Source organism: Budorcas taxicolor, chromosome 10, assembly GCF_023091745.1.
Source record: "Budorcas taxicolor isolate Tak-1 chromosome 10, Takin1.1, whole genome shotgun sequence".
Lineage (NCBI taxonomy): Eukaryota > Metazoa > Chordata > Mammalia > Artiodactyla > Bovidae > Budorcas > Budorcas taxicolor.
The window spans coordinates 43,753,171-43,781,024 of record NC_068919.1 but is presented as its reverse complement, the minus strand read 5'-3'; the positions used below and the strand labels follow the sequence as shown (position 1 = coordinate 43,781,024).

At 55.4% G+C, this 27,854-nt stretch overlaps 1 protein-coding gene across 1 annotated transcript; it reads right to left on the bottom strand.

Moving 5' to 3' along the window:
* Window positions 1–26,574, bottom strand: RBPMS2 (RNA binding protein, mRNA processing factor 2). Its single transcript, XM_052646900.1, has 8 exons — window positions 26,482–26,574; window positions 10,494–10,571; window positions 9,885–9,923; window positions 9,085–9,147; window positions 8,621–8,771; window positions 7,993–8,141; window positions 1,381–1,450; window positions 1–1,127 (listed from the first exon to the last, which is right to left on the bottom strand). Exons 1-7 carry the CDS (start codon window positions 26,572–26,574, stop codon window positions 1,388–1,390), a joined length of 636 nt encoding a protein of 211 aa, XP_052502860.1. The 3' UTR covers window positions 1–1,127; window positions 1,381–1,387.
* Window positions 26,575–27,854: the final 1,280 nt, after the last annotated feature.

Sequence of the window (27,854 nt, the reverse complement as noted above, 5' to 3'; positions counted from 1 at the left end):
TATATTATCCAGTTTCACATTCTCACAGGATCAGCAATTACAACAGCCACCTCATCTCCCAAGTCTGAAAACGGCAAGACGGCCACGGCCGCGGCCAAAGGCGAAGCACTGATGTGCTCACGAAACAAAAAATTGCACAATTTTTCCTTCATTTTTCTTAAACTAATGGCTGACGCTAAGGCTCACTGCTGGAGAACGGAAACCCTTTTCTTCTTCATGCCTCAAACAAAAACGTTAAACTTATCTGACAAGGCGGACAAGGTCTCTTCAATAATTAATTGCACACACACACGAAAAAATCCTTTATGTTGCATAAATATTTTGTTACACAGGGTACAAAAATACTTTCACTTTTTTGGTTGGTTTCAAAGTTTGGAAAGAATGAGGAGCCATGGCAGGGGTGGGGAGCGCCGGGGAGAGGTAAGCAAAACGGGTAGAGAAAGGATTTTCTTAATGGTTGTTGGCCCATCTGAGGAGGAGGAAACAGAAGACCCCGATTTGAAATGACCAGGAAAATGCTCTGTCTTGGCTGGGTGGTCCTTCCTGTTCAGCCTGGAAGTGAGTGGGGTGGTGGGGGCGGGGGGGGGTGCCAGCCGCCGGGCGGAACTGGCTGCGGGGCTTGGTCCTCACTGAAGCGGGGTGGGTACAGGGCAGGGGTGTGGGGAGAGGGACCTGGAATGATGAGCTGTTAGTGGCCAGGCCTTGTTGCCATGGTGACACAATGTGAGAACAAACTGTACACTCACATATACACAAGTTTAAGTGTCTTAATTCATGCCAGAAAACATGCAAAATTAAACGCCTCGTGTCTCTGAGGTGGGGCTACGGAAGCAGATTTGGACTGGAGGTCGGGCCTTGCTCAGTCCCAGGGAGGCCTCCCCGCTGGGCCTGGGGGTCCCAGCAAGAAGACCCCTGAATCCGGCCATGAGGCCTTGGAGTGGGGCTGTGGGGCAGGACAGGGCTGAAGAGGAAGAGAGGAAGGAAAACAGTCCACTGAGTCAGGCTTAAAATTCACAGTCTTTGGAGGGCAGCAGCAGCAGCTCTGCAGGGCCACCTGGGGGCAGGGGGGACGCTAAGGGCGGCTTCCTCCCCCACGGGTCGGGGGCCTCGAGCTGTGGTGACAAGACCTGGAGGGAGGGGGGAGAGAGGGGGCCGTGAGCAGAGGTGGGAGACTGGAGCAGGACCCAGGCCCGCCCCCTTGCAAGGAGGCTGCCAGGTGGAGGGTAGGGGGTGGCAGGGTTGGGGGAGTGGGGAGAGCCAGCCAGAGTGCCCCCGGTGCAAGCCCAGGTCGAGTGAGCACCAGTGAGCCCCGGAGCCATGGCCTGGCAGGAGGCCGGGCTCTGGGAGGCTCTCTGTCCTGGTCTCAGAGCCCGCACTTACTGAAGAACTAACAGAACTGCCGATATTTCCATCCCGGCTGGGTGGCATCAGAGGAAGGGCACCAGCGCACCTGTAAGAGAAGCCGCGGTTAGGAGCTAGCGGAGCAGCGCCTTCACTCAACGGGGGAGCCCGAGGGACGTGGCCTTCCGTGCCCCGTCCGCGTCCCGGTGCTGTCTCGAGGGCGGAGGCAGGCCAGTTACTCACCGCCGGGGGTCAGCTTCCTCATCCCCAAAATGGGAGAGTGCCTTCTGACCTGTCTCTTCTACAGGACGAGGTTCAAAGGAGAGGACAGTTACACAGCTGTTCACACTCCTCCACTGAGTCTGGCAGAAGTGGGAGGAGGCCTGGCAGCCGGCGGGGGGTGGCGGGCGCGCAGGCCCCAGTCTGCCCATCCCCCTAACCAGGAGAGTGTGGGACTGCTAACATCAAGGAAGGGACCTAACACATTTTCTCTCAACTTCTTCGAGCCTCAGCGTCCTCACAGCTCCAGAACAGACATGATTAAGTCACAGGGTGCGACAGTGGAGGACAGGGAAGCCTGGTGTGTTGCAGTCCATGCGGTTGCAGAGTCGGATGCCACTGAGCGACTGAACAGCAAAGTCACAAGGTGTCCACAAGGATCAGGTAAGACAGGACATAAAATCCCCTTAGAAGCCAAAGTCCGCGTGGCCTCCAAGGGGCAGGACTCCCAGACGTTAGTCCTGTCCTTAACAGGAGTCAAGGGAGTCACAGCCATGACCCAGCTGGTGCTTCCACGCCCATCCACCGCCCCTCCTGTCCCCTCCATCATTACTGCTGCTTAGCCGCTCGTTGTGTCCAACTCTTGTGACCCCATGGACTACCCCACCAGGACCCTCTGTCTGCGGGATTTCCCAGGCAAGAACACTGGAGTGGGTTGCCATTTTCTTTTCTAGGGGATCTTCCACATCCAGGGACTGAACCCACATCTCCTGCAGCGGCGCGTTCTTTACCACTGCGCCACCAGGGAAGCCCATTCCCCTCCATTACAAGACTCCTAACTTTAGGGATTTGTGACCTACCAGCTGAGCCTGCCAGAAAGGGCCTGGCAGCGACCTCAACTCTGGACTTGCCATAAGGCCCCACAGAGCAGTGGTCCCAAAGCGGGATTCCCAGAGACAGGCCAGGAAATGACACGCACCCCCTTCTCCAAGGGCTGGGAGTCTGGAGCGTGAGCTGTGCTGGGGGCCGAGCCAACATTGTGGGGAGGCTGCCTGCCCCAGTCACAGACAGCACGTTTGCCCCTGGCTGCCTGGGAGGGTGGGGGCGGAGAGCTCAGAGAACGGAGCCAGACTTCTCTTAGGAAAGAGAGGGAGGGCTCAGGAGAGCCCTCGATGAGGCAACCGAGTGGCAGCTGGGCACAGAGACAACCCTCGCGAAACTGCACAGTCAGACCCAGTGCCCGCTCGGCTGCCGGGAGTCCCCGCCGCCGCAAACAGAGAAGACATCAAGCAACGCCAGGCTACCTGGCAGCTGAGAACTTGCTCCTGTGGCCCCTCAGAATTCCAGGTGCTGTTCGCTACAGCTCAGGGCCACCCCGTACTCAGCAGGACGTCGGCGTTGGTTCCTCTGCAGTGCCAAGACACTCGGCACTTGGCACATCTGGGTCCCGGGCCACCTGCCCAAGGCCGGAAGGACACACTGGGCTCCAAGGATGGGGCACCGCTATTGTCACACGGCTGACCCCGACCTGCCAGGATCACCTGGATTAGGACCCACACCACATGGGCAGGGTCAAGAACCTCGTGGAGGCATCCAGCCTCAGAGGCCACCTTATTTTCTCTCATGTCTTTTAAACATCTGGAAGCACTTCCCTCCCTTCCTGGCTGACAGCTGAGTGGGAGGAAGCCTCTCCTCCCCTTTGCTGAGCTGTGGGCTGCCCTCCCAGCTGGAAACCCAGCTGGACACCAGAGCTAATTCCCCAAGAGAGGGGCGACGAGGAAACCAGCACCGCTGCCACGGGAGGAGCCTGCAGCCAGTCCAGCTCGGGGAAGCCCTAGTGGGCCCAGACCACTGCCCTTCACCCAGCCTCCGGCTGGAGCAGCCCCTCATCAAGGAAGTGCAGGGCAGGCTGGGTGCCCTGCTGGGCTGGAGCAGGGAGAGCATCAGATGAGAGTGGGAGGGACCCTGGAGGCCTCCAACCCAGCCTCCTCCCCCAGCGGCTGCTGAGGGGCCCCTGCAGCAAGCCTGCCTCATCCGGCCCAGCCCTCTCCTCTAGGTGCTGCGCCCCGCGCTCCAGAGCCTGAGGCAGCCGCTGCCTCCTTGGGGAGGAAGGAGAGGAAAGCCCTCCTCTCTGAGCTCGGGATGGTCGTGCCACTGAAGTGGGCAGGATGTCCTTGAAGCGCTGTGCTTCCACTTTCCTCAGATGCCTGGGAGAGGCTGGTGGTCCAGGTCCCTCAAGAGGCACAGTCCCTTCCGGCCCCAGCTCAGGCTCAGGGGTCAAGGCCAGCTCAGCAGGGAGCGAGCGGCCGGTCCCCTCTCAGAGCCTCCAGTCATTCACAGGGCAGGCTTGGGAGGCCTAAGTGGCCATCCCACAGAGGCAGCCACGGGCATCCAGAATGCCCACAGCTCCAAGAGGAGGAGCAACCAAAGGAATTGGGGGCCGCACTCAGTCCCCCTCAACCTGGGACTGATGGAGAAGACACACCGAGAGGTGGGCGAATGGATGAATCCTCACGAGAAGAAACAGGGACAGCCAACAGACACAGGAGCCTCACTCACCACAAAGTCCAATTAGGGGGCTTCCCTGGTGGTCCAGTGGTTAAGACGCCAAGCTCCCGCTGCCGGGGCATGGGTCCGATCCTCGCTTTGAGAGCTAAGATCCTGCATGCCATGTGGTGCAGCCAAACCCAACGGTACCCAGTCTTACTTAACCCAGACTGGCAAGTCTACACTTTGACCCTGTGATAGTTCTAGGAAATTTATGATAAGGAAAACAAGCAGGACAGGTGCCCAGAGAGGTGTGAACAAGGGCGTCCATGGCAGCACAGCCTATCAGGGCAAAAAAAAAGTGTAAACAGCCTCAGCCTCAGCCTCAGTTACCTGCCATCTACAGGGAGCTAGACACACGCTGGCAGGACAGCCAGGATGTAGATTACACTTACTGACATGGAAGCATGTCCCGATACCTTAGTTCTAAAATGATTAAACATGTAATTTGTGTGAAAGGTTCATACCCATGGATTTACTTACACTCCTGTGTCCAGCCACCTACGAAGTCTAAGGACTAAAAGTGCTGATATTCTGGCGAGCAGCTAAGGGAACAGAGAAAAAGCCCTATCTATTTCTCCTCATGAATGCAGACCTCTAACAGCTTAATGCTTAGGCACTCGGCACATGCCAGATGCTGTTCTTAAGAGGTTTCCACACACTAAGTTCACTTAATCCTCAGAAAGCCCTCTGAAGTTGATGCTATTATCATCTCCATTATACAGATAAGAAAAGAGAGGCAGGGGGGGGTTGGTCTAACTCATCAGTAAGTGGCTGAGCCAGTGTAAGGGGGGATGGGGGGAAGGGCCACAGTGAAAGATCCATATCCTCAGGTTGAAATGGAAAAAGAGGTCCAGATTGGGAGGGCCCTGGTATGCATGGGAACATGCAGAACCCTGCTTCTAGGCCAACATCTTAATGCGCCCTACGCTAGCATGCACCTGCCACCCATACCCTCTGAAGGCAGATGTTTCTATCAAGATGATCAGAAGGTCCAACAAGACAGCCTCATTCATGCCAATACAGATTCAGGCCTGAACCATCTGGCTCATCCCCTTTCTTCCTGCAGGTCTTGTCCTCACAACTACACGAGAACCACGTTCAGTTTTGCTCAGGCTGAGCTACAGGCAAAGGGCATGAGGTCAGGAAGTACATGCTAGGGTACAGAATGAAAGGACCAGTGTTCATCCCTTTTGTCTATTGGCTGCTGCTGCCTCTCCAAGTCACCTCCTTACTCCTAGGGACAGAAAAACGCAGGCTACTGATCCTCTGAGTTCAGAATAACCTCCTTAGTGTCCACTTCCTTCATGCAGGCATTTGCAACCTCCACCTCTGGGGCAGCACTGTCAGGGGGCAGAGAGGGGGCTCTTGAAAGTTAAAGAGAAAGTGCTACTACTTAGAAAATGCTTTTAGGGACTTCCCTGGTGGTCCAGTGGTTAAGAATCTGCCTCCCAATGCAGGGGACACGGGTTCAATCCCTGACTGGGGAACTAAGATCTGATATGCTGTGGGGCAACTAAGCCCGCAAGCCACAAACCACGGACCCAGCCCATGGGCTCTGGAGACCTGGTGCACCTCAACGTAGACCCAGTGCAGCCAGGAAGGGCGGAAGGGAGAGAGGAAGGAAGGAAGAAAATGCTTTCGGCCTTTTACTGCATTTGGTCCTAACAGTGCGTTTTACTGTCAAGGACACGGTTGTGCAGAGAACTCAGGTAGCGGGGCCTGAACTAGTCACCCCCGATCCATTCACTTATCGTCAGGCTGCTCCTGAAAAAAGCCACCATCCTTTGAGGTGGCCTTCACCCCATTCCCAGGGAGGCCAAGGTGACAGGAGCTCAGGCACAAAGAGTACTCTAGTCTCAGAGGTGACCTAGGGGGAATTAGACAATAATGATACTAAAAGTGTGCTTAGTTGCTCTGTCACGTCCAGCTCTTTGTCACCCCATGGACTGTGGCCCGCCAGATTCCTCTCTTCATGGAATTCTCTAGGCAAGAATACTGGAGTGGGTAGCCATTCCCTTCTCCAGGGGATCTTCCTGACCCAGGGATCGCACCAAGGTCTCCTGCGTTCCAGGCAGATTCTTTACTGCCTGAGCCACCGGGAATGTTAAACAATAACCATCAGCACTCCCTCTATGCTAAGACTACCATGATTTCACAAAGCAATGGAGACACAGGCCGAGAAACTGCAGAAGGTCACACAGGCGTGGAAAGAGAGGGCTTAGACGGAGGCGGCCACAGGGTAAGGGGAGGGAGGGAGGAGGCTGGAAAGGCAGACGGGAGGCGGGCACACAGTCTTGCTGTACAGAAGCTTAGGAACAGGGAGCACCATGCTACCGCTATCCAGCCGGGGCACCACCCTGAAAAGGGCAGCCATGTAGCTCCTGAATAATCCGACATTCTGACTGTCCTGGCTCCCAGACTCTGCCTCATGTGGTCATGGCCTAGCATCTCAGAGGAGATAGGGGCAGGAGCTCCCACCCAATCTGGTCCTGCCCTCTCGTTTTACAGATGAGGACCACATGGAGGCCCAGAGGTGAAGTCATCTGCCAAAGATCAGGTGGCCAACTAGTGGCAAAGCTGGGATCAGAGGTCTCGTGGAGCCCCTGCAGTTAACCGCCCCCCCAACCCCACTGCTTGGTGGGGAGCACCATCCACCTTCTGCATTCTACCAGGTCAGAGAGGACTGTCTGCACTCACGGCTCTGTGCCCACCACAGTGCTGGTCTGCGGTCAATCCCCAACAGTGCCCAGGAGAGGGAGAGCCCTGCTGCCTCCCTGCCTAGATCAATTTCCCAGTGTCTGTGGCACACAGCTGGGGAGACTGCCCAGTGCAACCACGTGTCTGCTCTCATTCAACCCAAGCAGCCGTGGCCAGGGGACTCTTCGAAGGGTTCAGCAGCCAGGGAATCTGAGCCCTCCACCTTGGGGCTGGGTGAATCCTTCAAAGGCCTGGGATGAGACACACACTTGGCCTTCCCGTGAGCAGACCCCCAAATCCTCCCACCTCAGCTTCCAGTTTCTGCAAACCCTCCGTCCTGGCTTCTCGTATCCTTGAACTGCTCATCTCCTTCCACTGCCCTGGTCAAGTGACCTGTGTTCCCCACCTCTCAACAGCCAAGCTGCTCTTCCCGAGCCTCAGCTAGCTCACTTCGCTGATGAGAGGCCCAGGTGCGCTTGCCACTCACCCCAGCCCTCCTGTGCTGCCTGGCGGTGCCCGGTCACTGTGGCACCGAGGCATGGCTGAGAGCTGACCACCTGGCGTAGTACCCAGCGTGGCACTGGGCAAGCATAGAGCCCTCCCAGCCCAGCTGTACCCCCCACCCCCAGAAGCGCTGGCTGCATCTTCTGCCCAGCCTGGAGAGTTTCCAGGCTCAGTGAACACAAGAGCAAACAACCGACGGGCACCTCGGAGGTTTCAGGTGCAATTCTAGCCCCTCACATGTCTTAACATTTAATTCTCACAGCAGCCTGAGGCAGATAATACTATTCTTATTTTTCCAGATGAGTGAGAAAAAAAAAAATCCAGACAAATCTTTCAGAGCTTTCTGGAGTTCATGAAGACAGGAGGAGGCAGAAGTAAGCAGTCTGGGCCTGGTGACCACACTCCATCACCATAGGCACAATGGGCACAGCCTGCCTGCAGGTGTCTAGTGGACCCACGGCGGCTTTCTCACACTCCGTGTTAGCAGCGTAGCCTGAACGTGGCCTCACAGCTTATCCTCTCCTCCCCCCATCACATCCCAAACCCCAAAGGTACTGTCAAGCAAGAAGCAGTGCTGTGACAGCTCTGGGGAGCTGGGCGGGCCATGGCCAGGTGGGAATGGAGCCTGGCCAGCTCAGAGCCTTCCTTCTCCCCCATCCTGCTTGTCCTGTCCAGGCTTACCTGAGCATGGAGGGCAGCGGCAGCAGCAGTGGCAGCTGGGTAGGTGAACGCAGTATGTGAGATGGCTGGGGTCAGCTCTGTAGTGTACAGAGGGTAGGGGGCCCAGGCCTCTGGGGATGCGGGGATCAGAGCGGCCCCCATCAGGTCATCTGCAGCGGAGACGAGAGCCCCCATCATCAGAACGCTGGCTCCCCCTTGCACCACCCCATTCCAAGCAGAGAAGGGGACCCAACGCTATTGTTTAACATGAGGTCCCTTCTCAGCTCCCCCGAAGGACCCCAAGACTCTAGGAAAGAAACCATAGTAACTTGGCCAGGCTTGGCAAGCATCCTGTCTGCTTCAAGAAGCCCTCGGATAGGCTCGTCTCAACCAAGAGGATCAGAGCGGGCTGCGAGGAAGCTGGGCAGAACCGACAGCTCAGGAGCCCAGGCTAAGGTGCAGCAAAGGCTGTGGGGGGTGGAAGGAAGCCTGGGACCCGCGGGCATGAGTAACAGTGGGTGCAAGAAGCTCCTGGAAAAGGGGGCGGGCGTCCACTCCCACAGGGGTGCCTTCTGCATGCAACTTCATCCACAAGGGCCCCCAGCTCTGCCAGGTAGAAGGCAGCAGACGGCCGCTGAGTGCCACTCACAGGGGTCCCGTGCGATGAAGTGTGCTCCAAGGGTGGGGTGAGCATTGGTGGGATTTGGTGTAGCCATTAGCTTGTTCTTGGCCATCTTGGTGTTGGCTTTGGCAAACTCTAGCCTCAGGGTCTGCGGGTTCTCAGGATCAAAGCGAATACCCTGTGAGAACAGGAGGAAGGGAGAGGCTTTACTCTGTGGGACCCAGACTGTCCATTGCATACCTCATGATCTATCTTGAAAGACTCAGCCACACAGAGGCCAAGACAGAGGACACGCTGGTTGGGCCTCATAAGGAGTGGCGTTTGGCACAGGTGGTAAAGCCAGAGATTCTGCCCCAGGATGGCTGGGGAAGGTGCGTCCGTGGGCCCTTTCCTTAGGTGTGGAGTGGAGGAAGGTTTGCGGAAGACACAACAGAAACCCCACTGTCTAGAAGTCTGTGGGTTGGAGAAAGGCCTGTTCTCCATCTACTCACGTTCAATGCATTCTTGGCTGCTTCTGCTCCTGCCCGGCTGTCAAAGATCACAAAACCAACAGGCTAGTAGGAAAAAGAAAGAACACCCTTGCATCTCTCCCAACACTCCATCTCCCCCTCAAGCATACAAAACAAATACATACATACATATATATATATATATATATATATAATTTTTGTCCATAGTCTCCTGATGTTCAATAGGAAGAACAGTGAAAGGTTCTTGGGCACCAAAACTCTCCCACCCAGGTACCACTTTCTGGGAAATGATGCCAACAGAGCGTTATCCCACTGCATGAAACATCACCCACTCTTTTGCTGTTGTTGTTTAACGCATGCAGGTAATTAAGTGCTAGTGTTGTGCCCAGCAAGGAAGGAAACACTGATGTATCAAGGGCATGGGAAGGATCCAGGTTCAATCAAGGGGCAACAGGCTCAAAACTTTTCCAACTTCATTCTGCCAAGGTTTAGTCCAGACCACAAATGGCCCCTAAAGACTCTGGGCTCCAGAACTCCTGGCACTAGGGGCCAGGGCACAGCCACCACCTCCATGGTCCTCAGCCTCCAGCCCCACTATCGTTTCTCAGGGGCCAGAGAGGGGGGCCAGGAGCTGACCGGCAAGGAGAGGGAACCTGTCTACTTTTTCTTCCTCTTACAAAGGAGGCTACTTTTTCATCAGCCCAGGACAGGACCAGGATGACAGGGGGCAGGTCTCAGCTGCTAGATGCTTCATGACCAGCTTAGGTCCAAGCTCAGCAGTCGGTCAGGGCTTGGAGGAAGAAAAATATTGGAGAAATTACCTGTCTTGATGTGAGCTTGATCAGGGACCCTTCATACCCCTGCAGAGAGAGGTAATCAATAACAGGGAAGGTCAGGCGCCTCTGTTGTACCACCCCAGCCACCCTGCAGCCCCACCTTTCCCCAGCTCACTCTCTTCTCCCCCCCAAAGACGATCCACCCAGATCTCCACCCCACACTGAGCACCCTCAGCCCTCGAGTCCCACATCACATGGCCTCGCACGTGGGGTGGGCATCACGCGGCAGCATTCATCCTCTCGGGCAGGAATTCCCCTTTGCTCCATTAGCCTGTCATCTGGAAGCTCAGACCTCCCCTTTTTAAGTTTTCTTATCCGCAAATGGAAATGCCATGCTGAATCTCAAAGATTCCTTATATGGCAAAGTCTACTGAGGTTCTACCATCTCCACTTTACAGATGAGAAAACAGAGGCTCAGAGGGGCTCAGCAATTGACAAAAAGCCACACGTGAGTCAGCCGAACCGGGGCAGAGAGCCAGGTCTGCGATCATGGTTTCTAATAGTTCTCCTGCTGCCCAGCTCAGGTCTGGACTCATTCCTGATGCTTCTCCTCCATCCGAGGCTCTGCCCATGGGTGGCTGGGTCCAGACTCACTTTGAACGGCCTGAAGAGCAGGTAGAGTTCTCTGGGTTTAATATCCACAGGGAGCCCACTGACGAACAGTGTCCGGACCTGGGGAAGAGACCATGGTGGTGAGGACCAGGTTTACAGGAGAACAAGGATGACGCCTCCTCCTTCGGGAAACGAACTGGAGTCCTTCCAGGGTTGAAGGAAGAATTCAGGATTTCCTGAGACTCCTTGAGAGGCTGAGGCAAATGAGCAGCCAGAGTTTGACAGCATTTAACCTTCCAGAACGATTTCTGGGCTTCCCCTCTCGCGGTATCCATCCTGCAGGCATCGCAACAAGCACGAGCAGAGCACCTTTGTGCAGACTGTCCACTGCCCAGCAGCCCCAAGGGGAGCCCTGTCTAACAAGAGCACAGCCCAGGGACCCCTCTGAGGCTTGAAGAAAGCTATGGTCTCTGACCTCCAAGGAAAGCAAAGGTACAATCATACATATTTTTCAGAAGATGGGGAGAGAGACTCTGTCTGGTTTGATAGGGAGGCAAAGAAGTAAACTCTACACTCTTAAGGGATTTCATCAGAGGGCCCAGCACTTTCATATCCATCTCTTCCTGCTTTCTAAGCCAAGTGTAGGCTCTTCAGTGGCCGGGCCCAGCTCTCTGTAGGGTGCTGGTACTAAATGTTTACTGAATAAGGAACTTAGGGAAGGAGTCAGAGATGGAACAATGATGCTGGGCTTTGAAGAACGAGTAGGATCTTGCCAGCTTCTAGTGAGGCAGAGGATGGTGTAAGTTTCAAGCCTTGCCCTCAACAAAGTTACAAGCTGTAGTTGAAGCTGGGTCTCGATACCAGGTGCCCATCTCGTGACTCAGGTCTGCCAAACCTGACCTCCTGAACGGTGGGTAAAGTCCAGGAGAGGACTGGTGGGAAAACTTTCTTAATTTACCTCTGCTGGTTAAATGCAGCCAGCAAGACCAGATCAGCCCATTATTATTACAAGGGAGGGAGATTTTCCAGAGTGTAGATCCATTAAAAACATCTTGAAACTGTGCTTTCCTGAGTAAAGTCTGAAAGAGTAGAGCTTCCCAATACACTTGACTCCTGTTTTGTTTTTGGCTGCATAGCTTTCGGGACCTTAGTTCCCTGACCAGGCATCGAACCCTTGCCCTCAGTAGTGAAATCTCAGAGCTCTAACCGTTGGACTGCCAGGGATTCCCTCAACTCCTGTTGCAAGTTGCCTCTCATACCACGAAGCCAAAAGTAAGTCTTCAGGTCATCACTGACAACTAAGGACAAGTTCACACGCCTGGTGCCTCAGATGGTAAAGAATCCGCCTGCAGTGCAGGAGACCCGAGTTTGATCCCTGGGTCAGGAAGATCCTGTGGAGAAGGAAATGGCAACCTGCTCCAGTATTCTTGCCTGGGAAACCCCATGGACAGAGGAGCCTGTCGGGCTACAGTCCACGGGGTCACAAAGTGTAGGACACAGCTGAACGACTAACACTCTCACATGCCTCAACCTACCCGTCCCATGGTTTATTCTCAAAAGCCTTTAGTGTACCACATCCCCCTCCAGAGGCACCAAAGAACTTCCGTGCTCTGATGATGGCCTGAGAGGTGAACCCAGCCAATAGCCTTTCTGGAGACAATGGTGTAAACCAGGAGCCCAGAGCAGTCAGGCCAAGTTACACCCAACACACACACTCTCTCTCTCCAGTGACACACATGTCAACAACAGAGACAGGAACAGCAAAGGAAACCAGCCCCACCACTGCTCGGAGCCAGCGGCCCCACCCCCATCCCCACAGGAGTGGCTCACGGAACAGGTGAAGGACAGCTCCTTCTCTCACGGCAGTTTCCACCCAGAAGCAAACTGAGCAGAGTCCCTTGCCAGTTAGGACACCCCGTCCCCTTCAGTGATGCCTTTCCTCGCCACACACACTTCTGCTCCTGGGCCGGGGTGAGGCTTCCCCATGTCTCACAGCCCTTGGCCGCTGTGTCCCTGCACGCACAGCTCCTGAACACCGCCCTGTTCCAGAAACATCTAGGAGAGACCAGACAGCCCAGGCTCCAGGAGGATTCGCTCGAGCTCCTGGACTCCAGAGGGCAGCTGTCCTCAACAGCCCTCTGCCCTGTGATGAAAAGGCCTCTCATTTACATGTAAACCCCGGAACAGACATGTCTCTCTCAGGTCATGCAGCTTGTTTTTTTAAAGGTACAAGGACTCAAAACCCAGGTCTCCCTCCGAACTGCTCACCCAGGCTGGTAGAGACGATGCTTGCTTTGGGGTACCACACTGGAAAGCCCAGCCTACACCCTAGAGAATGGACTGAAAGTGTACAAGCCAGTCAAGGCCCTGTTCCCTCCTCTCAGGATGATGGAACGCACTTTGGGTCAAACACACAGAACCAGAGCTGCCTCGCAGCAGAAACCTCTCCCTCAGTTCTCCCCAGGGGCCACCAATCTCACCCCGGCTAATTTTAAATCCTTCCTCCAATGGCTCCTTTCTGGCCAGATTTCCCCAAAGGCCCCCTAAAATAGAAAGTTCTCAGCACAAAGTTTCCTGCTTGAGGAAGCAGACGGGAGTGAGTACGGGGGATCTTTCCCTCGTTCCCAGCTCACACCCTGGTTTCCATCCTTCTCTGGCTACATGACTCTTTTCGTCTGCTTCTCATCTTTTAGGTTCTAGAGGCTACAATACAGGTTTCATCCCGTCCTGGGCCATTATCCCTTAGGAAGCAAGCCCAGGTCAAAGCCGTTCTGGGTAATGTGGTGGGCCTCCGTCTGCCAGTTCACAGACCCTTTGCTGGGAGGCTAACCTGAATGCTCTCCTTGGTTCTTACTTGACCCTGCACACCCCAGCAAATAACATGCCCTCTGTCTTGTCCCCTTTTGCAGACATGCAAACCGAGGCCCCAGAAAGGGCTCATGAAAGCTTGGAGCAGAGCTGGGTAAGACCCAGGAAACCCCAATTCAGCCATCCGTGCCATTCATCTGGCTGTGGGGAAGAGGGAGCTGCGACTGGGCAGCCTCGTTAGCCCCAAGGATGGGTCAGGTGCTGCCATGCATCCTTCCAGTAGCCAGGCCCTTCCCTGGGTGCCTGTTTAGGATGACAGCCAAGTTCCAGTGACAGGAAGCATGAGCTTAGCAGGCTGGCCAGTCACATGTCAAGACAACAGAGTTTCCAGAGCCCACCTACCCACTGTGCTGCTTCAACTGCATCAGGTCCCGCCCCAGCCCACTGACCCCAGGTCCCCAGCAAAGACCCACACAGACCCGCTGCTTGGCAGCTGCTCATGCTGCCCCACAGCCCGCCCCTTCCTCATTCCTTAACTAAAGAGCATCCACCCTTCAGGTCCCTTTATTTCCTCACTCCGTTTTCCTTCAAGTCTTACGAAGGCCCTCAAATACCCCCTGGTCATTTACTGGTCCTACCAGCCTGCACTCGCCTGGACTCCAAAACCCACAGGCAGGAGACGAGTCTCAAAACTTTCCTATCCTCCAAGGTGTCTAGAGCTAGTCTCAACACCTGAGACCTCCCCCATCTCTACACCCCTCGGTCCCTCCAGAGAAGGGACTCAGAGCCACAGACAAATGTGGCCGAGCATAGCAGAGTGCTGCCATAAATGGGAAAGGCTTTAGTTAGTGAGACCAGGGTTTGCATCCCAGCTTTATGCTTGGCTTGGCGAAGCTGCTTCATCTCTCTGAATCTCAGTTTCCTTACCTATGCAACACAGATATCATCCACCTTCCATGATGACGAGCACACTTTGCTCTATGCCCAGCATACAGGACAGGCTGAACAACATGCATCATCACTTAGGGCTCCTATGATCTCGGCATTTACCTGCACAAAAACCTCACTTATCAGGTACTGCAGGCCATAAGTCTAAGGAGGCTGGGGGGCTTCCCTGGTGGCTCAGTGGTAAAGAATCTGCCTACCAATGCAGGAGACGTGGGTACGATCCCTAGGTCCGGAAGATCCCCTGGAGAAGGAAATGGCAACCCACTCCAGTATTCTTGCCTGGAGAATCCCATGGACAGAGGAGCCTGGCGAGCTACAGTCCATGGGGTCACAAAAGAGAAGGAAACGACTTAGCAACTCAACAACGGTGAGGCTGGATCAGGCCCAGATCAGACGAGCTAGGAATGTACAGGAGACGACCTTGGGCAGTCGCCGGATTCTTTAGTGCTCCTTTTCCCCAGGGAGCTCATGTCCAAGGTGGGAGGCACTGTGGAGACCAGCTAGTTCAACAACCTTATTTTACAGACGATGAAACAGAGGCTCAGGATAGGAAGCTGACAAGACAATCTAATGGCACAGTCAGGATCCTTGGGTTTGGCAGGGACAGACACACCTTCTGTAAGTATGGTCAACAGTCCTGTGTCTCAGGCCAGCGCTGGTGACCACTGCTCCATGCCAATCACTAGTGCCAGCCTCACAATAGGACACAACCCTCAGCAAAGAGTCAAGCACAGACAAGGGGTCAAGGACCAACTGCCATTGACACAAGATGGAAAGATTAACCAGAGAACCCATGGCCTATTCCAGAAGGCTTTCCAGGTGGCTCAGATGCTACAAGAATCTGCCTGCAATGCGGGAGACCTGGGTTCAATTGGGAAGATCCCCTGGAGGAGGGCGAGGCAACCCGCTCCAGTATTCTTGCCTGGAGAATCCCATGGACAGAGGAGTCTGGTGGGCTACAGTCCATGGGGGGGTCACAAAGAGTCTGACATGACTGAGTGACCAACACTTTCAACACAGAAATGTTTCAGGGTAATTGGAGGAAGTGTAAGGGGTTGCTCACACAATCCCAGGCTGCCGGAAGGTACCAGCCTTGTTTACCTGGGTCCTTCTCCTTCCATACACTCTCTCTCTCCAAAAGCATTCACACAAACCAAGAGAATACCTCCCTTGCCACGAAACATGGAAAGCAACCATGGTCCTGTTGAAATGGTCACCTTCATGGCAAGTACCAGATCATGCTGGACCACGGCCTCATCCTTGGCACAGTTAGAAGGCAAGTTTGGAACAGGGTAGAGAAGGTAGTGATTGGGGAGGGGTAGAGAAAAGATAGAGAATCCTTTGCAATCCCCTGGTGGCCTAGTGGTTAGGACTTGGTGCCTTTACTGCTATGGGCCAGGATTAGAACCCTGGTAAGGGAACTAAAGATCCCACAACCTTGGTGGATCAGCCAAAAAAGAAAAGATGAGGAATCTTTAGAGGCCAGTGAAAGAAGACACATGTTGAGGAACCTGCTGGAAGCATCAGATTCAACACAGACAAGGAATTTGGCCAGAGAGGTGTCCCCACACAGGACCGTCACAGACACGGTATACGGCCTTCACGATGGTCAGAAGCAGACTCACTGGAGGCCCAGCCAGCACCAGGCCTGCCTAAGGCAACAGGCTGGCCTTTGGCACAACGGTGTCCCCAGCCAGCATGGCACGGGGGCTCAAGGCTGCTCACTCAAGCAAGCACTACTGCCTATCTTGCTCTCAGGCTGCTGGGAGCCAGGGAGTCCAGCCCACAGGCTATCGCTGGTGGGCAGACTTCCTGGGGTAGGCTCGGTCTTCACTGTGTGGTCCTGGGCCCCTTTCCTCCAGCTAGAGCCAGATCTTGGGTGCATGGAGCTCCCAACGACCTCTGGCCTGCTCCTCCCTCCTCCCATGCTCTGGGGAGGGGCGGAGGAAGGCACAGGAAGTGGTGGCCTCCACCCTCAGCCTTACTTTTTTTTTTAAAATATTTATTTATCATTATCTTGGCTGCACTGGGTCTTAGTTGGCGGAGTGCAGGATCTTCATTTCCTCATGAGGGATTTTTTCTGGGGCGGGGGGGGGGGGGGGGGGGGGCGGGGGCACAGACTCTCCAGTTGTAGTGGGTAGCCTCCAGAGTGCCCGGGCTCAATAGCTGTGACATGCAGGCTTAGATCCTCTGAAGCCTGTGGGATCTTAGTCCCCCAGTCAGGGATTGAACCTGCGTCCTCTATATTCCAAGGTGGATTCTTAACCACTTGACCACCAGGGGACTCTCCCTCAGCCCTTTTCTCTTTTCTAGACTGTGCTGGGTCTTTGTTACCGTGCACGTGCTTCCTCTAGCTGCAGCAAGCGGCGTCTGCTCTAGTTGCGGCGCACAGGCCTCCCTCTGCAGTGGCGTCTGTCGTGGAGCCCCAGCTCCAGGGCGCACAGGCTTCAGTGGCTGTGGTACATGACTGAGCTGCTCTGCGGCATGTGCAATCTTCCCGGACCAGGGACAGAACTTGTGTCCCCCGCCCTGGCCGGTGGATTCTTATCCCCTGGACTACCAGGGAACCCTATCAGACTTATTTTGAGGCACACACAGGGCCCAGACCACATGGGAGGGCCTTTCAGGAGGAAAACCAGAGGAAAGCCCTCATGTGGGATAGGACGGGGGTGTGGGGTCCGCAAGGCTACTCCCCAAAGTACTCCCTCCCTAGTGGGGGGGACCCCACACTCAGTCAGTCCAGGCTGGGGCCTGGCTGCTCCACCTTCCTTCGCAGCATAAACACACAACTTCCCAGGTAAGGGCAGCAGCAGGATATTGTGGCTGAGAGGATGGGCTCTGTATGGACCAGTTTCTTTTGTTGGGTCTCAGCTGTAGCATGTGGGTTCCTCTCTAGTTTCAGTCTGTGGGCTTAGTTGCCCCACAGCATGTGGGATTTTAGTTCCCTGACCAGGGATCAAACTCGCGTCCCCTGCTTTGGAAGGCAGATTCTTAGCCACTGGACCAGCTTTTACAAGAGACGAAAGGGGTAAACACTGCTGTCAAAACAGTCGTTCATCCTTGGATATTAAACCCCCTTATCCTTCAACTCCAAAAGACAACACAGCCTCCTTCCAAACCCCAGCCTTGTACTGTCCAAGGCAGCACCCTGGACTCCGGGGACCCCCTGTTTGGGGCCCAGATCTTTGTCCACAAAGGATGATGAGGTAGAAAATATCAGGGCCACCCCCATCCTTCCCCCACCCCCAAATAAATCCCAGTGGTCCACCAGGAACACTACTCACTGGAAGAGAACTGGTGAACTCCTGCCTTCTAGGCAAATCTCTGCCTCACAAGGCTAGGAAACTTGACTCTGGGCAATAGAAACATCACACCAAAGAGATAAAAGACAGTCTTTGAAAACTGATTCCTTGTAGCAATCCTTTAGCAACTCTGATAGTTAGAATCCAGTCCGGAAAAGGAACTGTTTCAACTGTCCACTCCATCAAAACATCTTGCTAGCTTTGAACCCTGCCTGCTTGCTGCTTAGCACAGGGAGCCCTCCTGGTGTCATCTGGATGGAAAACACCACTTACAGAAGCGGGTGGGGGAGGAGGGAAATCCAAACAGGGGAAAAACAAGCCTCTCGAAAGCCCCTCCCACATCCTTCCCCAACTCCCAGCCCTCTCCAGCAACCCAAATGCAGCATATCTGAGCTGGGAGAAACCTTATTTTTAGCTGAGGTTCAGGGAGTTGCTCCAAGTCACCGAGCACGTCAGAAGTACCCCAGTGTCCCTGGGTGCCCAGCTCACAAGTCAAGGCTCTTTGGCAGACCTTGATCTCACACCACCAACCCACTCAGACCCCAGTGGGGGTCATCAGCCTTAGGTGTTCAGAACAAGTGACCTTCAGCGTCTGAGCTAAGAGGGCAGAGCAATGCCTGGGGGAGCACGAGGGTTCCACTGGAGGATCCATGGTTAGTCTTAAACAGTGAATTATATAGGGAGGTCAAAGGGAAGGCTGACAGACTGCCAGTTCTCAGCAGCTGAGTGGGAGCAGCTGTGTGCAGCGGGGAAGGGGCTAAGAGTAGAGCAGGGACCCTCACGGCCTCAGGAAGACCCGAGTCCAAACAGAAGCCCAGGACAGTTTATGAGCTTCAGACTGCATTATATAAAGCTTGCAGTTTTTCCTGCTGCAAACATCCACTGCCCATCATCCCGCCCAGGTCAGCTCTGGCTTCTCCAAGGGGAAAAGAACCATTGAGAACCAAGACACAGGACTCAGGCTCAGCTTCCTGCTCGGCCAATAGAGCTGACACCGAAACAAAAGAAAAAGTGCCTCAAGCCAACTATCAAAGAGCCTGATTGAAGTCCCAGCCCTGAGGCCAGGCAAGTGCCTTCACCACTGCCTCAGCAATAGAGAGGAAGGGTGGGCTAGAGGCACTCTGACCTAAGAAACCAGGGGAGGGGGAGAATGTGATGGAGTCTCTGAGTGATGCTCAGGCACTGTCCTCCATGGGCTCAGGCCTCCTACATCTTCCTTTTTGCCCACAAGACAGCAAGGAAAGGAGGAAAGAAGGGGACAGAGGTTGAGAGGGTGAGAGAGCAGGATGCTGGAAGCCAGGCCCTGGGGGTTTCAGAGGGGTCTCTCTGCTGGGGCAATATTGCAGCTGCCAAATGGAAACCTCAGAGCTGGCACCGTACCCCTGCAGGGATCTCAGGGGCCTGGGCCTTTTCTTCTGTATACATGTGGGGCTTGGTTCTGCCTGGGTCCTGTGCTTAGCCTTGGCACTGGTAGGTCACTCTTACCCCTCCCAGGGGAAATAAGTCCCTCTCAGTGGGGCCACTTGACGAGAGGTGGATGGAATGTGGTGACATGGCCCGCAGACCCAGGACTTATAAGGGCTGAACAAGGACACGGGGAAAGGAGCAAGCAGATACAGCCAGACAGCAGAGCAAACAGATACAAACACACAGGCTCCCAGAACCCCAGGCCTCCCGTGTCCTCCAAGGAGCTCTGGGCTGCTCAGCTCCCTGCTAGGACACTGCCCGGCTTCCCTCCAGCAGGCCCCATCTAAGACACCTTCAAAGTTACCACAGTCCGACCTGGTGGGGAGAAGTCCAGGCTTGGGAGCTGTTCCACAGTCCTGTGCCTTCCTCTGACAATTCTGGCCCCAAATCACATGAATCAGGGCCTGACTCTAAGGCCCTACTTTGGGCAGCACTTTGTAATTTCCACTTCTTTCACAGCTACCATGGGAGTGTGAGCCTGAAGGGCCTCTGATGTAACAGGCAGAGTGATACAGGCACATTTTACAGATGAGGAAACCAGCTCAGGAATTAGGTGACTGGCCAGCCATTGGCCAAGCTGGGGGTCAAATCCAAGTTATCTGGGAAGTTAGGGCGGGAGGAACTAAGATGGCCTAAATACAGCTTTGGACCTTATCAATTCAGTTCAGTCACCCAGTCATGTCCAACTGTTTGCAACCTCATGAATCGCAGCACGCCAGGCCTCCCTGTCCATCACCAACTCCCAGAGTTCACTCAGACTCACGTCCATCGAGTCAGTGATACCATCCAGCCATCTCATCCTCTGTCGTCCCCTTCTCCTCCTGCCCCCAATCCCTCCCAGCATCAGTCTTTTCCAATGAGTCAACTCTTCACATGAGGTGGCCAAAGTACTGGAGTTTCAGCTTTAGCATCATTCCTTCCAAAGAAATCCCAGGGCTGATCTCCTTCAGAATGGACTGGTTGGATCTCCTTGCAGTCCAAGGGACTCTCAAGAGTCTTCTCCAACACCACAGTTCAAAAGCATCAATTCTTTGGCACTCAGCTTTCTTCACAGTCCAACTCTCACATCCATACATGACCACTGGATAAACCATAGCCTTGACTAGATGGCCCTTTGTTGGCAAAATAATACCTCTGCTTTTCAATATGCTATCTAGGTTGGTCATAACTTTTCGTCCAAGGAGTAAGTCTTTTAATTTCATGGCTGCAGTCACCATCTGCAGTGATTTTGGAGACCCCCAAAATAAAGTCTGACACTGTTTCCCCATCTATTTCCCATGGAGTGATGGACCTTATAGTCCAAGCTATTTCTAGCCCCAAGAACGGAAGGCTCCACATCATGGGAACACACCTGGTCACAGCTGCTGCAAGCCCTGTTCTACACCTCATTAGGGAACCCAACCAAGCAGCATGAATTGTGCTATGCAGACTCCGTGCTCCCAGGCTGGCTGGAGGTAGGGGCCGGGCCTGCTTTCCATCTGGTTCCAGACAGAGAGAGAGGACCATGCTTTCAGAGGCAGTTCAGAAAGACAGGCTCACAGGGCCTCCAGCACCAAGCTTCCGGGCATGGCTTCCTTCCCCCATTGTGCCATCCACCCACCCTGTCCGTGTGGTCAGCCAATACCCGTCTACTGCCTGACCCTGTGGCTGGCAAAGGTTACAGGTATCACCACCACTACACATCATCCCACAGATTCAAGGAGTTGTCCTAGGGCAATCCCATGCCCTTCCCCTAGCTCCAAAATCAGTACCTCCAACCCTTAAACCATGTAACATTAATCCACTGAACATGACACCGTGCTCCTGAACCCAGAGCGCCGAGCCCTTCACATCTGTACACCACCCAACTGAGGCAGATGAAGTCTGGTGAGTTTCCTAAAGGGATGCTCCTGTCGGGGGAGGGTCTCTGTTCAGGGATGGAACCTGTGTTCTAGCTTGGAGCTGCCCTATCTCCAGCACAGTAGGACCCCTCCATCCTAAGTCGTGCCCGTATACAGCTGCAGCTGCACATCAGAACAGGGACCAGCCTGGGTGGAAGCTCTTCACAGCTGTGAGAGCAGCAAACGCTCCCCAACCTGGGTTCAGGTCCCATCCCAAAAACTTCTCCCGATCTTTCCCAATTAAAACCCCAAAGTCCAAACAAACAAATCACTCACTTGGGAAGAGGGAGAGTGGCTAACCGCAAAGAGGAGGTAGAGACTCCAGGACACTCATGGCGTGGCATGGTTCAGGTCAGGCCCTGCCCCTTCTCCTTGAGGGTGCTAGGCTTGGCCAGAACTATACAGGCAGCCGTGATGACTTCACAATCAACGCCTGTCCTCAGTTGGCTCTAAATGGCTGTAAATGACCGATGGGCCAAGGCAGACCCTCTGACTACACCCAGCCCCTGCTATACTCTGGAGGCACCCAACATGAATGGATCCACCAGCAGACTCTTCAGGAATGGAGGACTCAGCAATCCTGCCACCTGTCTAGCCTTGATATACCTCACAGGTAACATTATTCTTTCCATCCAAGGATGGAATAAGGAAAGAAGCTGAAACTGGGGAGGTCACGCTGGTCCCTGGGCAGGCAGTAGACAGGGTTCGGCATAGGAAGCTCTGGGGCTGTCTGCAGTTCCCACCTCACAGCAGCGTGGTCTCTGAAGTATAGGAGATGGGCTCTGCCCGGGTCCTCACACTGTGCCTGGGGTGTGAGGTCCCCTCTGAGGTAGCCATGGTTAGGGGATGGCAGAGAAACTAACAAGTTACCAAATGCTGCTGCTGCCCAGAATCAACGGCCGAGCAGAGGCTGGGGGCCCCGAGGTACAGCCAGAACCCAACACTCTAGCTGAGCTCTTGGTAACGCGAGATGGGCGGCCTTGGACCAGGAGCTCAGCCCTCAGGGCAGGTGGGAGGTCACCTCTCCCCTGCCTCTAGGACTCTCTGGAGAACCAGTGTGATAAATGGGTGGAAATAGAGCAAGCTGAGTGCTGAAGAATTGACACTTTCAAACTATGGTGCTGGAGAAGACTCCCGAGAGTCCCTTGGACAGCAAGGAGATCAAACCAGTCAATCCTAAAGGAGATTAACCCTAAATATTCACTGGAAGGACTGATGCTGAAGCTGAAGTGTCAATACTTTGACCACGTGATGCAAAGAGCCAACTCACCGGAAAAAAGACCCTGATGTCGTGAAAGATTGAGGGCAGGAGGAGAAGGAGACGACAGAGGATGAGATGGCTGGATGGCATCACCGACTCAACGGACATGAGTTTGAGCAAACTCCGGGAGCTAGTGAAGGACAGGGGAGCCTGGCGTGCTGCAGTCCATGGGGTCGCAGAGTTGGACACAGCTCAGTGACTGAATGACAACACACGGGTGGAGAGCGTGCGAGCAGAACAGAACATCCCACGGTTCCTGTCCTGTCTCCACTCACAGTGCTGGCCAGCCTCCTCTGCTCTGCTCCACCCCAGAAATGGAGATGAGAAATCAGAATGTCCAAACAGTGAATGACACTTAGAAGCTTGTTCTTACTGCAGTGAACCAGTCAGGCCGGCCACTTACAGAGACCCAAGAAAAAGGCCTCCCAAATGAAAGGCAGTCACTTTAGAGTTACTTGAAGTACTTTTTTTTTTAAAGTTAAGATGCCCAAAGCAATAGGGAATCAAGAGGTTGGGAGGTGAAGGCGGTCAGCCCCAGCACAGGCTACAAGGGGGATGTACTGTCTGTAGAGAATTCACCTGATCTGGTTTTTATCACCACACAATAACAATTCTAAACATCATCTGTCATAAACTGCTCCTCCCGCAGGGGCTGACAGCTCCCACCACCCACTTTCAGGATGTGACCAACTCAAAGAGAACTAGTCTGGAGCCAGCCCTGGGCTTCTATCTGGGACCCTGTCATCATCTAAAGCTCAGCCCTACAGAGCCCAAGATGCAGATCCTCTCCCCTCTCCCCCTCAAGCCTCATCCAAACCCCAACATAGAACAGAAGAGCCAGCAGAGTGTGTTAAGAGCAAACTCTGGGTTCAAATCCCAAATCAACCATTCACGAGCTACATGAAAGCTATTCAACCTCTGTCTCAGCTTCCTCATTTATAACATGATGATAAAATAAGTACAGCACAGCGCTGTTATGAGAGTGAGATGAGTTAAAATGGTCAAATGCTCAAAACAACACCTGTTATAAAGACTAGATATGGGTTGACAGTACTGCAAATAGTTCAGTCGCTCCATTAGGTTATCTGAACAGAGGAGACACATCCCAGCAATCCCCAGGGCAGAAGGGAGTCTGATCTACCAGAACCTGTCTGGATTGACCTGCTTGGGTCCTGTTTCCAGGTAAAAGCCCAGAAGCATAGATGCTTCCCTCCCCTTATCCCCTAGAAAGTCTTCAGACAGAGCACCAAGATGTCCCAGATCCTGGCAAATATTTTTGATGGCAGAGAAAAGAAAGGGGGCAGTGCCCAAATCACACACTTGACCCTAAAATTCCTTTGCTCATTTGAGAGCTAACCTTGACCCATCCTGCCAGAGGCTAGGGACCAAACTGGTTCTTCAGAGACCCCTAGAGAACACACAATGGACCCTGGGGTACCAGACCTGCAGCAAGCAATTTTGACCCAACTTTAGTGGATGCAAAGAACAAAAATGGGGATGGAGAACACAGAGGGGGCACGACCCTTAGGTCAAGCTGTAGCTCCCTTAGCCACCATTAACCCTGCCTTTCTATAACTTACCGTTAAGCTGGCTTAAAACTTTAACTTTTAGAAACTTGAACGTCACCCCTACTCCAAGATTCCAAATACCCCACTCCTCACAGGGGGTCCTCAATGAGTAATTACTGTAACTTAATACTACCTTGTCTTATGAAAGTGAAATCTCCGTTTTCAAAATAGAATATACTTTTAAACCAAATATATCTTTCCCCAGAAACACTGTAACTATCCAGCCATCCCTCAAGAATCAATAAACCAAGACAATGCATGGGTCTGGGTCTGGGCAGCATCAGAGGCAAACCCAACCTGAGCTGCGTTCTTGTGCGATGTTACATCCGCACCTCCTGGAGCTCAGGCACCAGCCAAGACACACCCGGGGGAGAGTATAGCCTCTAGGCTGAAAAGGACACTTGATTTTCTAACCCATCTCCTTCCCAAGTGACAGAAAAATGCCTTCCTCCCAGCCCTGCATGATCTCAGGCTGTTCATAATGTGGCCCCCAGCATCTCTTCAACATAACAAATGCCCCGCAGTCACCCAAACAAGCCACGTGGTTCCACAGTCCACCCCTACTTTTATATGCACTATTCCCTCTTCTTGGATTGCCGCTACCATTCCTCCAGGTCTAACAACCACCCACTTAGCCACATATTCCGCGTCTTCCTAGGTTTGCTTTAGCTAATGTCCAATAGCCAAGTGGGAAGAGCCAGCCTAGGTCAGCCCTGAGAGGAACCACCTCTGCTAAGGTGAATTTCTCCAACGGTGGCTCTTCAGGGTTGCAGAACTGCCTACCTAGGGGGCATCTAGGCTGAAGAGAATATGTCCAGTTCCTGCTCAAACTACCGATCTAAGATGGAACCCTGGCTGAAGAGTTTTTGGAAAAAGGGCCGACTCCAGTGCTTACGTGACCAGAGCAGATGTGAGGCTCCAAGAGACCACTGCGGCCCTTGGTTTTAGACCTCTGTAGTAGCAAGAGCCCATGCTCCCTCCCTCCCCAGCACCGACTGCACTGATTCCCTGAAGCACTACAGGGCTGTAGCCCACCCCTGCCCACAAGGAGAGAAATTCCACTTCTTGACGGTTCTGCCCTCTCTCAGAAAAGCTACTTAGAAAAAAGTGACAAGTACCTCAAATTTCTCCAAGATTTTAGACTGGCCACATGGTTCACCCTTCCCACTTCAAAGGGGTGGGTCTGAGGGTCTCAGGTAGGGTAAAATCCTTGCTGAAGTCAACCCTCCAGCAGAAGTGGTTCTGGGTCCATGTCCAGCTTCACAGGAGATGGACAATTTCAGTAGAGACCCCACACGCACACAGCAACCCTGTCACCCTCCCCCAACTCTCAGGGGAGACTCTAAACAACCAGATAAGGTCAGGATGGGGTCCTCAAAGCCAAGAGCTTGTCAGCATCAAAGTCCAAGACAGACAAGGCCTTCAGGAGCCAAAAGAACCCCAGCCCACACCACACTCGGGGACAGATGTCAGACCCTCTGGTGTAAAGGTTATGTATTCCGCCTTTCCTTCCCCACAGAAAGCGGGATCTAGACCTAGATTCTCAAGATGTCATGCCATTGGTGGACTAGGGCTGGCACCAGGCCTCTGAATTGCTAAGAGTGGGAGCTAGCCCAGTGACCCTCCCTCCACCCCTCCCACAGTAAGGAGCCCAGCCCAGCCTGGCCAGTGCCGCCATTCTGCACCAAACCTATAGCACGGAGGCCGGCACCACCGGATGGGAAGCAGGCAGCATCGCCAACCCCCACCAGAGGCTCTGCGGTTTCTCCCCCAGACCAAAGGGAAGGGAGCTCAGGGTGGATAACTGGCCCTTGGTTTCCTGGGCAAGAGCCTGCCGGACATGGCAGGAAGGGTCTCCTGGCCCTACAGTGACACAGCAGAGGCCCCTCCAGAGAGAGAAAGAGCAGCGAAGCCTGCCTCCTTTCCACAATAGTTTTGTCTCCGCCGGCCAAGCTTCTGGTCTCCATTCAATGATAGCCTTAAGGCTATATCCACACACCCACCCCTCCACCCCGAATACACAGAGCTCCCCGGTTTTGCCACATCCAATTAACCACTCAGCTGCTGGTGATTCCACGAAGCCTTCAGACACCCTCCTCCTAACACATGGACGGTGAACATTCCTTGTAGAATCCCACCGGGGCCAGCTTTGGGGTCCTGGCTTGGCTGCCAGGGCAAAATCCGACAGAGGAGAACCAGGGACTGAGAGTCTTTAGGCATCTCCTTCTCAAATCAGTCAGTTGACATCTGGGGCCGTGAAGAAAGCCCGTCTATCCCGCCATGAGTACAACTCTAGTGAACCAAGGTGCCGCGCAGCCGGCCCAGGCCTCCAAGGTCACGAGGAAGGGTCAGGGTGGAAAGTGCAAGGGAGTGAGGGTGCCGCCCGCCCGCCGTGCTAATCCCGCTGTTTCTCTCAGCCGAGGCGGGAGTCCCGGCCATGCGGGAGGAGCGCCTCGCAAGAGGACAGCGAGCCGGGCGGAGTGCGGAGAACGAGGGACGCGCGTGCAGCCGGCGCGGGGCGGACGCGGCGCAGCTCGCCCACCGCGGGACGCACGGACGGCGGCCGGCGCGCTACCCGCCCCTAGCCCGGGAGGGCGGGGAGACAATGCCCAACCGGCGGGGTAGTCCAGGCCGCACGCCCCCGCCCGCCGGACACGGGCTGCTCCTCCCCGGCCGAAGGGCAGCGGCGGGAAGGCGCCGGGAGCCGCTGCCAGACCGCGCGGGGGGCCGCGCGCGCCCCGTCCCGCGCCCCCCGCCGCGTGCACTTCCCGGGCCAGTCCCGGGGCGCAGACCCACCTCCTCCTCCAGGGTACCGCCGGAGCCCGTGCCCGTGCCGGTGCCGGCGCCCGCGCCGCTGCTGTGCTCGCCGTCCGGCTTCAGGTTGCTCATGGTGCGGGGGGTGGGGTGGGGCGGGAGTGGCGAGGGGAAGGGAGCGCGGAGGGCTAGCGCGGCGCCCGGCCCCGGCGAGGAGGTGGGGAGGGGCGCGGTGAGCAGTGCGCTCGGGGGGTGCGGGGCGGGGTGGCGGTGAGAGGGGCAGCTGCCGCGTCGGGTTGGGGGGTCACATCAAGTTTGGCGGGTGCGGGAGGCGGGGAGGGGGTGCGGCGTGGGGAGGCACCGGGAGCCGGAGCGGAGCCGGAGCGGCCGCCGCCTCCGCCTTTTCAATGCGACCGGCGAGTGCGCCCGCGGCGGCGGCGGCGGCGGCGGCGGCGGCGGCGGGGCGCGGGGCGGGCGCCGGGAGGCGGCGGGGGGCGGGGGCCGGGGGCCGGAACCGGCCTCAGCTGGGGCCCGGCCAGCCCCCTCCCCCGCCCTCGCCGCGGTCTCCGAGGGAACGCGCAGCCAATCCCCGCCGCGCGCTGCGGGCTCGCCCCGGCCGGGGCTGCGGCGCGCCAGTCTGCGGCGGGGCTTTCCCCCTCTCTCCCGCGTCCTTTCTCTCCCTCTCCCTTTCCCCTTTCCCGTCTCCACCACGAGTTTTTAAACTTGGGTGAACTCACCCAGCGAACTTTCTTAAAGGGACCGCGCGCACCGCGCCGTCCCAGCCCGCCGGAGGTGGGACTGGGTGCCAAGCGCCCCACGCTCCCTCGCCCCCTCGTCGTCTTCACCGCGGCGGCCCCACGCGAGGGGGCGCCCGAGGCGGGACTCCAGGGTCGTCCGCTTCAGGAAGGAGTCTCCGCTTTGAACTCTGACCTGGGGTTATGGGTGTCCGGCGCGCTCTCACCTCCCCCCAGCTCCCCCAGCCAGCCCGCCAGCCCCCGTCCGCCCTCTCCTTCCTCCCTCCCAGCGTCGGACTTGTGGAGGGCCAGGTTCTGGGGCTCATGGCCAAGGCGGGGCTGATACCTGGGCTTCGGCCCGGGCTAGGCGCAGTCTGCTGCGTGACCTTGAGGAAATCACTTCCCCTCTCTGGCCTCAGGCTTCCAGCCCAGAGGGTGGGACTTAGATCTCAAACTCCCCTCCCGCCGGCAGTCACAGACTAGGACTCTGGGCTGGGAGACGAGTCTCGGGCATCCAGTTATTAGCCGCTGGAGGCGGCGGGGTGGGTCGGTACCTCGAAGGACCGAAAAGGTTTCATTCGTGCGCCCCACTCCCAGCTTTAGGGTCCTCTCCTCCCTCGGCTTAAATACCACCCGACACACACACACACCCGTCACACACAAACCCACGCTTGCACATCT

Coding starts and splice junctions, on each gene's coding strand:
- RBPMS2 (XM_052646900.1), bottom strand. CDS start 26,574: ATGAGCAACCTGAAGCCGGACGGCGAGCACAGCAGCGGCGCGGGCGCC. Junction 8,772..9,084: donor CAGCCAAGAATGCATTGAAC/GTGAGTAGATGG, acceptor CTGTTCTCACAG/GGTATTCGCTTTGATCCTGA. Junction 1,451..7,992: donor CCGCTGCCCTCCATGCTCAG/GTAAGCCTGGAC, acceptor CTTCTCTTACAG/GTGCGCTGGTGCCCTTCCTC.